This window comes from Suillus plorans, assembly GCF_016647745.1.
Source record: "Suillus plorans strain S12 chromosome Unknown HD556scaffold_84, whole genome shotgun sequence".
Taxonomy (NCBI): Eukaryota; Fungi; Basidiomycota; class Agaricomycetes; order Boletales; family Suillaceae; genus Suillus; species Suillus plorans.
This window is the reverse complement of record NW_024537468.1, coordinates 210,301-221,638: the sequence shown is the minus strand read 5'-3', so window position 1 is coordinate 221,638 and position 11,338 is coordinate 210,301. Positions and strand designations below refer to the sequence as shown.

At 49.8% G+C, this 11,338-nt stretch overlaps 5 protein-coding genes across 5 annotated transcripts; 3 read left to right on the top strand and 2 right to left on the bottom strand.

Annotated features, from left to right (window-relative positions):
• HD556DRAFT_1504050 (uncharacterized protein) lies at positions 1-2,078 on the bottom strand (the record flags this gene model as incomplete). The annotated part of the gene is made up of 11 exons (XM_041309009.1): positions 1-321; positions 370-421; positions 465-769; positions 818-929; positions 982-1,011; positions 1,074-1,103; positions 1,156-1,275; positions 1,322-1,486; positions 1,513-1,881; positions 1,936-1,954; positions 2,023-2,078. Coding segments are annotated over 11 exons (1,579 nt in total), but the record flags the coding sequence as incomplete, so codon positions are not given.
• Positions 2,079-2,361: 283 nt separating this feature from the next.
• Positions 2,362-3,296, top strand: HD556DRAFT_1449168 (uncharacterized protein; the record flags this gene model as incomplete). Its single annotated transcript, XM_041307562.1, has 5 exons — positions 2,362-2,401; positions 2,451-2,563; positions 2,628-2,730; positions 2,780-3,004; positions 3,052-3,296. 5 exons carry the CDS (start codon positions 2,362-2,364, stop codon positions 3,294-3,296), a joined length of 726 nt encoding a protein of 241 aa, XP_041154482.1.
• An 871-nt stretch (positions 3,297-4,167) lies between these two features.
• Positions 4,168-5,632, bottom strand: HD556DRAFT_1313045 (uncharacterized protein; the record flags this gene model as incomplete). The annotated part of the gene is made up of 5 exons (XM_041300751.1): positions 4,168-4,511; positions 4,562-4,735; positions 4,791-4,894; positions 4,948-5,366; positions 5,432-5,632. 5 exons carry the CDS (start codon positions 5,630-5,632, stop codon positions 4,168-4,170), a joined length of 1,242 nt encoding a protein of 413 aa, XP_041154481.1.
• A 455-nt stretch (positions 5,633-6,087) lies between these two features.
• Positions 6,088-9,326, top strand: HD556DRAFT_1277763 (uncharacterized protein; the record flags this gene model as incomplete). The annotated part of the gene is made up of 7 exons (XM_041299254.1): positions 6,088-6,145; positions 6,207-6,869; positions 6,926-7,104; positions 7,158-7,466; positions 7,520-8,106; positions 8,159-8,995; positions 9,052-9,326. Exons 1-7 carry the CDS (start codon positions 6,143-6,145, stop codon positions 9,324-9,326), a joined length of 2,853 nt encoding a protein of 950 aa, XP_041154480.1. The 5' UTR covers positions 6,088-6,142.
• Positions 9,327-9,497: 171 nt separating this feature from the next.
• On the top strand, positions 9,498-10,312 carry HD556DRAFT_1449164 (uncharacterized protein; the record flags this gene model as incomplete). Its single annotated transcript, XM_041307561.1, has 3 exons — positions 9,498-9,713; positions 9,768-10,064; positions 10,112-10,312. The coding sequence occupies 3 exons, from the start codon at positions 9,498-9,500 to the stop codon at positions 10,310-10,312; spliced, it is 714 nt and encodes a 237-aa protein (XP_041154479.1).
• Positions 10,313-11,338: the final 1,026 nt, after the last annotated feature.

The window sequence follows — 11,338 nt, the reverse complement described above, 5'->3', positions numbered from 1 at the left end:
ACATGTCCAAATCAATGAGGTTGGAAAGTGTGGAGGGGAGGGGTGAAATGGACGGGGGGGGACCAGATTGATCAAGCAAGATTGTTGCATCGGCCGGTGTGTCCGGAAGTGAAAATGAAGGGTGCGGGTCGACCATCGTGCGCCGGAGGCTCTCATGGAGGCGTTGGAGGGTATCAATCTTAGCATCCTGCTCCTGCACCCGAGCCTCAAGAATAGCGATGCTAGCTGCACCATCCCGAATCGCGATTGCCATGGAATGGAGATCCGGCATGGGAACATCTAGTGCTGCACGAGGCACTGCGGAACTCGAAGACCGAACAGCTAAGTAAAAATAAGGTCAGCCGGTCATCAAAAGTGTGGGTGACTTACGAGCTGGCGCAGGTGCAGGTGCAGGTGCAGGTGCAGGTGCAGGTGCAGGTGTCTGTCTTGGTAGTGATGGTCTTGCTGCGACCACGTGACTGCACCTGGGGTGTACTTGCAGCAGGGATGGCCGGAGTTCGGGACGGGCCACGAGATTGACTACGAGTCCGGGCCCTTGACCTGGAGGGAGACGGAGCAGTGGATGGAGCAGGGGCAGGTGTCTTGGAACGCGTCCGTCCCGTGGTAGACTTCCCTCGGGTCCGTTTGGGCGGGGATCCCAGAGATGCCGGGTTGCATTTGATCTTCTTGGTGGAGCAGCGGATGCAAGACAGGCAGGGGAGGCTGGACCTCTTGTCCAAACGAGTCGCACAGGGCCAATTCTCCTTGACGCAATAATGGCAGGGTTGTTCTGTGGTATCGTTAGTAGATGTACTAGGGGAATTAATTGAGCACTCACTGGGCCGGGAAATGGTGATATCAAATGTGGTAGTGGCCGGAGGGTCACCGTCCGAAGCGCTGGAAGTATCACCAGTGGACTCCTCAACTTCCGGACGACTGCCGGAGGTTGCCTGATAAATTGTAAGTACACATGTGAGTTCCGGGCGAGCTTGTAAGACTTACCCGAGCCTCCGGACGACTGATGGGAGATTCCTAATGCGATGGGCATGAGTAAGAATGATACATGCGAGTTCCGACCTGTCCGGAAAACTCACCATGACCTCCGGACGTTTGCCGGCAGTCAGCTGTGGACACATGAGCATATATATGAGTTCCGGACGACTAAATCAGACTTACCGAAGCAGGCCCAAATGATTGCTTCTTGGGGGAACCAGGTGAACGAGGCGACTGGGGTTTCCTTACAACAATGGTGGAGAGCTGGGAAAGGACGACCTCCGGCACTCCACGTGAAATCGGCTACAACAAATTGAGAGCATGTCACAAATGAGCCAGAAACACATACCTGAACAATTGGGTCTTCATCATCTTCCGACTCCACAAACGGCTTTGACTTGGGGAGTCCAGTTGACTTGACACGCTTGTGACCCTTCATCGCCGACTTCGGAGGTTGGGAGGAGTGTCCAGAAATCATGGGGGACTTCCTCTTGTTGCTCCCTCCGACTTCCGGCTCCAAGTCAACAGAAATGGCCTTACCTTTCCCTTTGTCCGGAACTCGGAGGTCGTCTTGCCGGAAGGTCCGGCGACATTGCCGGCGACGACGGGAGGGGAGTGAATGACAGTGGCGGGGGAAGGGACAGGTGGAGACGGAAGATTGACAGTCAGTGGGCCAGTGGAAGGATTAGAAACAACAGGGAGATCACAGGAATTGTCACCCAACGCCTCCCAGGCACGGACCTGCTTGCGCCAGGCGTGTCTAGCCACCCGGGGATCATCATGGCCAATGCTGTGCCAGTTGGGCAACACCTGGGGAGTCATGGAACGCACCCTCATCAGCTCCTTAGAACAGGAAGCCACAATGTCAGGGATGTAATCCCCTTTCTCATGCACCCGGATGATGTCAGCCTACCCGGATATTAGAAACATGAATGGTAAACTAATTTAATAAGTGCAACTTACCAACAGATTGGTGAACTGCCTTGCCAGAGCAATGTGGACGTGCACTGAGCCGGCCGGGACGTGCCGGGCGCCGGCAATGATGCCCACAAGTTGAGCGTGGATGCCTTGAGGTCGGCCAATGAAGATTGAACTGGAGTAGACATTTGGATTGAGTTGACAGATGTGAGAATGTTGAAAGCAGGGTGAAATCTGTTATCACTAGAATGAAGTTTCAAAGAAACAATACAATTGAAGGACAATGTTGAAAATCGTTGATTGTTTGTCTTTGTTTGGTCATGGTTCAACTTTCGGCAATCGCCGGCCATGTGTTGAACTTCGACGTTATCTGTTATCAATCAGTTCATCAGTTCATCAGCTCATCAGATATCATGAGCTCTCAACCTGGGGTCAGATTTCATGACCCTCCGGTCACTGAATACCACCTCAATGGATGTGGATGAGACCTCCCAGTCCCGGATGTCCCTTGGTATGTTTTGTTTCTGCTGATTTCAGTGAATTGATCTTACATGGTTTAGATCCATTAGATGATATATACCTTGGGCCGGATGATGAGTTAGACTCTGATTCTGGGTCATCCGGTGGTCTGGATTCGTTAAATGCGATTCCCGGTATGTTTCTCAATTCAAATGTACATATTCTACATGTGCAAATCCATCACATACTTCCAGATCCATCATATCCGGCCCTGGCAGATGGACTGGCCCTGTACGATGACCCAGGACTTATATCTTGGTCCGGAGGATACCTTTATTTCGTCTGATGATGCTCCGGCTGTACCCGATTTTCCTATGGCTGGTGAGGTTATTCTTTTCATCTCATGTTCATTTTCATGGCATTTCCCCAGTGAATGAATCGACTCCCGAACCTCATCCGGCCACTCCGGCTGTACCAGAGGCACCCATACCTTGTACGTGTATTCATATCATGTCATGTGTTCTATTCATGTTATCTCCCAAGCGAATTCAGAAACTCCCGAACGTCAATTCGCCCGAGCCCGAACTCAACAATGAAGAACTGCGTGCCATGGTTCAGGAGTTCATGCCAATCGGATCTTATGATCAAGCTGAAAGTATGTATACAACAGTTGATTATTTATCTCTGCTAATGTTCTGCAAGTTCAAACAATTGTAGATCGCCTGGGTGATTACGAACAGAGTCATGGAAATCTTCCTGCCCCTACAGTAGCACAACTTCTTGAGGCTGACAGACCATTCAGGATGGCATGGGCGGAAACATGCGACAAACTGCGGAAAGCAGATGCTGACCTCCGGAGGATGCAACGGGTAAGGGAGTCAACCTCCGAAATGCTGAAGGTATTAGATACCCTCATTGAGTTCTTTGAGGACTCAAGTAACATGTAAATATCAATCAATGTCTGATAGTAGACATATTGCAGTATACTTTACCTACTCAGTACTTAGTCCTTCCTCGCTGCCCGGTGTTCTGTGCTCGGTACTCTGTACTCGGTACTCGGTGCTCGGTGCCCGGTGATCGGGGTTCGGTTACTCGGGGTTCGGTGCAGTATACTTTGCCTGCTCAGTACTTAGTACTTGGTACTTGTATACTTTACCTACTCAGTACTTAGTCCTTGGTACTTGTATACTCCACCTACTCAGTCCTCGCTGCCCGGTGTTCTGTGCTCGGTACTCGGTACTCAGTACTAGGTGCTCGGTGCCCGGTGATCGGGGTTCGGGGTTCGGAACTCGGGGTTCGGAACTCGGGGTTCGGTACTCGGGCCTTGGTACTGGAGATTTGGGATTTAAGATTAGGTCGTTAGTACTTTGACATATACACAATAGCACATATGACATTACACATGACGGCAGGAAGATATATCTACATTAAGTGCGTCCCCGTGCTCTGGTTACTCTAGGTGTACTGTCTACTGGCATTTGCAACTTACTCCGGGTCGTCCTCGTGGATGGTTCAACTGTGACTTTCTTGCCCCGCCCCCTTTTCTGTGCCAGCGGCGTGATACTCTCTTCCATTTCAACATCCTCTCTAACTTCTCTGGTCGCGTCTTCAGTTAACCCAGCAAGGAGGTCGCCCATTCTTGATGTCAGTAATGCACCTTTTTTGGCCGGCTTGGCCCGGCGAGGCTTTGGAATTGCACGTGGGACTGCCGTCCCTTTTGGTGTAGGACCTCCCATCCTGGGTTTCTTCAGCGGATGTCTCCCGTCAGCCAGGTCATCATCCACATCATCCTCCGTATGATTAGTGGCACTCTCCTTATCACTCTCGGCTTCTGTCGACGAATCCCGAGGCCCTCTGAATGGTAACCCTCTGCTGCTTTCTCACTATACTAGTCTGAGGAGAGGGCGACTTGCCAGATATGACAGATGGTACCATGTCCCCATCTTTGTTCTTCCATGCTTTGAACAGAAATGTGGGACCTTCTCCTGTTTCCTGCCGAGCATGCCAGAAATGGAGCAAGGCAGTCGTGTCCCAATTTTGCAGCTTTGAAGGCTCCTTCAAGTCAACATCTGCCGGAAGATACGTCCGGGCCACGAAGTCATCCTGACTTTGTACAATGGCACTCCATGGTACAACCGCCTTGTCCTTCCCGGAACATATCCCTGTGTCCATGCATTGAACAATTTGTCAGATGATGCGACGAGAAACTCACGATAGTGCGATGTAAGAAAGGCCCTCACTATGGCCTTCTTCTCCTCAAGTTTCGTGTCGGTGATGTCGGGAAGGAGTGGCATACCCTCCCCATCCATTTCGAGTTCGAAAGCTGGTTTTCGAATTCTTTTTCGACCTCCCTTGACCTGATGTCCTCCATCCCGTGCCCCGGCACCTATCATCTTGATGCTCAACATGTTCAATCTGGTATACATGGTTCAAACACTCACCGAACTGTTCCTGCGCGTACTCCTGCCACACTGGCTCAATGTCCTCCCAGTCCTTTGTCTTCATGAAGCTGTCCCCATCTCCTAAGGCCTCGTTATCATCATGCCTGCATGAATATTTTGAGATGAAAGATCCGTGTCAATGGGTAAATGTACTCACATCCCGAACAGCACCTCTCCCTTTTCATTCTTCCAAGCCGACATCACAAAAACTCTCATCCCACATTGCCTCCACATCTCGTTCAAAAAGTGCTCCATATATGCCGGACCCTTCTTACGGGCGACTTGTGCTTGTATCTCCGGAGGCAGACAGTTGTTGGACCACTCTTCCGCTGTTTCTTTCGCCTTCTCCAACTCGTCGTCGTCCAATTCAGCCATGACTCTCTTCACCGCCGCCTGATAATGTTTGAACATACCAGGATCTCCGGGCTTTACCCCCGACTCGTCCTCAATCCTCTTCAGCACCTCTTCGCGTTTCTGCTGGTAGACCACCATCCTGGGCATCCATTTCCTCCCATACTTGATGGTGTCCTTCCTTTCCTTCTTTTTCTTGTTGTTGAACAACCAAGTCTTGTACACCTAAGATTTGATGAAAAAATGTGATGTTGAAAATTTAGTTTTTCAACGCAACAAAGGAGCATCACCTGCTTCCTCTTTTTCCATTGTTTTTGGTCCACCTTAGGAGCAAACAACCTGGCCGCCCTTGCTATGGCAGTGAAAATCCCCCTCTTCTCACTCCTTTTGGCGGCAGTCCACTCAGGAAGGTAGTTCTTCAACTCCAAAATCTCCTTGTCTGTGAGCTTCTGAGACTGTGGTTGATGCGCCCTGTGTCTTCCGGAAGTCATGTTGGTGGAATGACCTGTTCTTGCCATAGTGAATCAGAATGCAGAACGGGCTGAGGATTTGCAAGGTAGAAGTATTAATGAATTGTGCGAAGTTGAACTTCGAGCAAAGCCTAATAATCTGTTAATCGGCCCATATTTGACAAGAATCCATTAATGGAAATGAATTTGTAATGAGCCAACAGGACTGCACAGCATCATATTGCAATAACAATTCATTACACCTGAGCTGATGCCTTGCTTGCAACATTAGTAAACAAGATGAAGATAGGTAGATGCACCCCAGTGCAAAAATCTCACAGGGTGGAAGCAAGGGGCAGCAAAGGTAGGAAGACTTGGGTCAAGGTCCCACTTGCAAGCACGAGGCGACATGCCTACAGGTCCATGCCTAACTCTCCCCCAGAATCACCAACAATTCAGCCTGTTGAGGCACCACCTCCTTGGGAAGACTTTCCTGACAATACTTATGAGCAGGACCAAGGCTCCTTTGAGCCTTTGCAACTCCCAAAAACCATGGCAAGTTCATGTACAATGTTGGAGTGTCATTCAAACTATGGCTAAGCATTCAAAAATACAGAGTCAAAATGACTACCTCAGGCAATGGCTGCCAAGGCAGGAATCATATCTACATCACCTCCTTGATCGAGAAGCTCCACCAGAAGACAGGAGATGCATCATCTGCGAACAGGATGGGGTGTACAAATGTCAAGATTGTCTTGGCGAGCCACTCTATTGCACGGGCTGTTGCAGGAGTCAACATCGTAGCAATCCTTTCCACTGGATCAGTCAATGGAATGGGCGATTCTTTGAGCGGAGTTGTCTCGCTCATGTGGGACTCATTATACACCTTGGCCATGATGGCAAACAATGTCCGGAGGTCACTGATCAGTGGAATTTGTTTGAAGAAGATGAACCTGAAGACCTGCTCGAGCCTGAAGATCTGCCATTTGTGTCCGGACCCGAGTTCCAGCCAAAGGAAAACACCATGGTCATTGTAGACAAGTCCGGAGTTCATCGCCTGGAGATTCGATGTTGTGAATGTCCGAATGCCATGAGTCCGGACATTCAAATGTTTCGACACAGATTTTTCCCTGCATCTTTCAACAGGCCAAAGACTGTGTTCACCTTCAGAGTGCTCAATGATTTTCTACTGGACAGCCTTGAATGCGGCACCTCGGCGATGAACTATTACAGCAAGCTCCGGCGAATGACCTCCAGCATGTTTCCACACCTTGTTCCGGTAATGCCTTACCCTCTTCATCTACTGGACATCATATTGACAAAGCACATTGCAAGGACCGATACAGAGAGCTCATGAGGGTCGCTCGACAGTGGAGGCAGTTGAAGACAATGAAATGGCATGGCTTTGGCCATCGTTCTGATAACCCGAGCACAGGAGAACTCGCATTATTTTGCCTGGCGTGTCCTCAGCCAGGGATTAATGTGCTGTTGTCAGAGGATGAATCGCTTGATGAGTGAGTCCTATTCTCAACCAATGTGGCCTCCATAATAATACTAGCGATCCAAGCTGGAAATACACCCGGTCATTTGTGATGGACGGAAATTTCAAAGCCGAACATCTGCATCCCATTAAGCCATTCGATGAAGTTTGGCTATCCGATGGGCTTGGATTCATGGTAGGAAAGGACCGGTATAAAATGCATCTGGCAGAGGCTGCTGACACGGTGAAAAAATCAAGCTGCAACAACCACCGGGCAGTAAATCAAGCTAATGCTGCTCGGCACAAGCTGGAGTCCACCGGTATCGGGGGAGTTGCCTGTGCCAGACACGGTTGCTTTGTCCCTCACTCCATGGTGGATTTTCAGAAAGGCGAAAGGCAAGCCACATCCACCATTCCTCATTCACGAGTTAACCATGGGTCACTTGCAGACAAATGAACATGGACTACGCCCTTTGCGAGGCTTCCCGGCACAACATGGAAGGCATCACCAGGGCTGTCACCTTCTATGATATTAATTGTCAATACAACAAACACTTTCGGGTTCGGGTGGATCGAAGTCAATTTCTAGACATGGCACCACAACTAACCATCATTCCCGGAATTGGGTTGTGGCACATTCATGGCCATCAGGACAGCTGCTATGTCCGATATGCTTCTAACTTTATTGAAGGCATTGGTCGGATCGATGGAGAGATCATGGAGACGCTATGGGCACGGCTCAATCTGATTTCCCCTGCTGCTCGGGGAATGTCATCTCCGCACCGAAAGGAATGCCTTGATTATCAGATGAATGACTCCAATTTCTGCAAGATGATTCGCATGAAAAGGACTCTATGCCGGAAATACAAGCTGGCGAGGAATGGCATCTCGGAAAGTGGAAAGGCATTCGACAGACTCGATGAAGCAGCACCCTCACATTTGAAGACAGAATGGTTAGCCAGGGAGAGGATAGCTCAGTCAAGCAGATTGAATGATCCTGCGGCGATGGATGAATATGAGATCAATATAAAAAAGGGTACATTGAGTTCCATTGTCTCCATCGAGGTCTGAATTAATATTGCACTCAGCACCAAGCAAAAAGGAGATCGAGCTTAGATTATTAGAGGAGGGTAACGCCCGCAATGCAGCACCCTCTCGCAGATCTGTGGCGACGTGGATATCAACAGGGTTAGCAATTGAAGAGGCTCAGATTGCATTGCTCATCGAGGTCCGAAGGATCGGAAGAAGATCCACTGAGACACAGAGATTAGACATTGCCCGTCAACGCGATCGGCTCCAAGGCCAGATAGATGGATTTGCTCGGTCTGCTCTAACACATCTCGGGGAGGGATTTGATGCAGATGATGAACCTGAGGACTTGAACGTAGACATTCTAGATGATCTCGATGATGACCCGGCGGATTTCACGGAGACATCTCATACATGGACAAACTCTCCCGAGCTCACTGTAATCCCGTTGCCATCAAACCTGGGGGTTGATAGATGCAGACGATGCATGGCAGAGGATCTGATTCCCCTGGAGATGTCTCTTCGTGAAGGGCAGGCCAATGATGCCCTTCACAATCTCCGCATTTACCTTTGCAACAAGGCCATCCTGTTCCGAACAACCATTAGGCAGGCCAAATCCCAGGCCCTGAAAACTCGAGCTTGGTCCCAGGTGACGTCGGTGCAGCAGGCAGTCTCCCTCCATGCCAGCATATATACAAAGACCAGGAAGCAAATGATGAAACTTGAGCCGGGGCAAGACGAGCTTCAGAAATACAAACCCCTGCTTCGCGAGCAACTCAAAATCAGCACTGCAGTGGGTGACCCAAATGCCCGAGGTCAACGAAATGAATCTTTGGCTTGGTTTTGGTCTGTTGAAGTCGACCTCGGGGGTCCTGATCAATCGTGGAATGAGGAATGTGAGTTCCTGCTTGCATGTCATATCCCACGGTTACCTGACTGGACCCATGCCAAGTTTACCGAGTCCATTGGCTGCGGGCAAAGGCACTACAAGATCGATGGAGGGAAGAAATGATATTGGTCAAATTGGAGATGGATTGGACATGTAAGTTCTTTTTGTGGAAAGCAACCCAATGGGGCGACCACATGCAGGAATCATTGGAGAAACGCCTTCCGGGTCATGGATGCTATGCCGGAAGGCAATCGCGAATGTATTCATTGCTTGCACAGGATGCGCAGGCAGCTTTTCAAGACCTACAAAACGTGTTGATAGAGGCTGGAGATGAATGAACATTGTTTTCTCATGAAGTCCCTTTTTCCACATACATAATTGAGGCCCGGGAATTGTCCGGGTCAGCCCATGTCGGAGTTTGAATTTCGTATTCATCCATCAGTGATTCTTATCTTCACATCTTCACCATCTTTCACTTGCATTGCCAGCGCCATAGTCCTGTATTAGCCATGCCTGCAACTCCTGCATCCACTTCTGGCACTCTGAATGCCGGAAGCCATTACCGACCCCTGAAGCTGAGCCTTGGAACTATTTCCTGCACATTGGCAATGGCTGGATCGCGGGTCCGTGCATGCATCTCTCAATATCAGACGGAAGCTGCCAACAATGGTCTATCTTCTGACCGGATAAAGTATTTTAAAGCCGGGCTGCAATGGGAGATGAATGTATGTTACCACTGCCCTGATGACTTTGTTGGTCAATGCTAAAAATTTGAGCAGACTTTTGTCACACCACTCCTGCAGTACTCAGCTTCACAGAATATTGTGTCGGTTCTTCCAGTCCCTGTCGCTTATATCCTTAAGTTGTATCCCATGCTAACCTGGAACACGGTTCCGGACGACATCTTTTCATTCCACCTCCTTTCATTTGATGATGAGGCAATTGCAGGACATCCGTCCCGGATTGTGTTTGCATATACATGTCCATGGTGGATGGGAAACACCACAATCCCGGATCAACCATGGCAGTGGGATGAAATAATGGCTTCCTGCGTCTCTCACTACCAGTATTGGGCGGTAAGATGTTAGCTGAATTGCCTTGATTGATAACTTATCTGTTCTAGCTTAATGTTGAGGATGATGCTTTGGTTCTTCCAGAGAAGTTGAGAAACACTTCGACTCCACCACTTATGGGACTGAGGTGGATTAAAGAACGCATGGAAGCATTGATGGAGGAGCAAGATGAGGGCATCAAAGCCAAGATGGCAGAGGTGAAGATGTACACTGACATGTTAGAGAAATTGAGGAAAGGCAAAGGAGTGTAGTCCCATTCAGTGTTCATTGTATACAAGATGTAAAATATTCTATGCATTCAAAAATCTTGCACCCGAGTCCCGGAAGCCCAGGTCCCGAGTCCCGAATTTCGGAGTTCGGGGTTCGGCGACCCGGAGCTCGGCAACTGTGTTGGGTGTCAGGGTATGCGGAGCATTGGAGATAGCATGTGTCAGTATTTTGCATTTCATGGTTCATGTTTGGCTGACACATGTGATCTCCAATGTTCAGGATACCCTGACACCCAACACAGTTGCCGAGCTCCGGGTCACCGAACCCCGAACTCCGAAATTCGGGACTCGGGACTCGGGTTTCGGGACTCGGGACTCGGAGTTCGTGACCTGGGACTTGACAGTGTTCTGAATACCGAGTCCCTGACGCCCGATTCTATAATCACGAAAGATTCCATAATCACGAAAGATGAACCATGAAACGCAGAATACTGACACATGCTATCTCCAATGCTCCGGATACCCTGACACCCAACACAGTTGCCGAGCTCCGGGTCACCGAGTCCCGAAGCCCGAGTCCCGAGTCCCGAATTTCGGAGTTCGGGGTTCGGTGACCTGGAGCTCGGCAACTGTGTTGGGTGTCAGGGTATCCGGAGCATTGGAGATCGCATGTGTCAGCCAAACATGAACCATGAAACACAAAATACTGACACATGCTATCTCCAATGCTCCGGATACCCTGACACCCAACACAGTTGCCGAGCTCCGGGTCACCGAGTCCCGAAGCCCGAGTCCCGAGTCCCGAATTTCGGAGTTCGGGGTTCGGTGACCCGGAGCTCGGCAACTGTGTTGGGTGTCAGGGTATCCGGAACATTGGAGATCACATGTGTCAGCCAAACATGAACCATGAAATGCAAAATACTGACACATGCTATCTCCAATGCTCCGCATACCCTGACACCCAACACAGTTGCCGAGCTCCGGGTCACCGAACCCCGAACTCCGAAATTCGGGACTCGGGACTCGGGCTTCGGGACTCGGTGACCCGGAGCTCGGCAACTGTGTTGG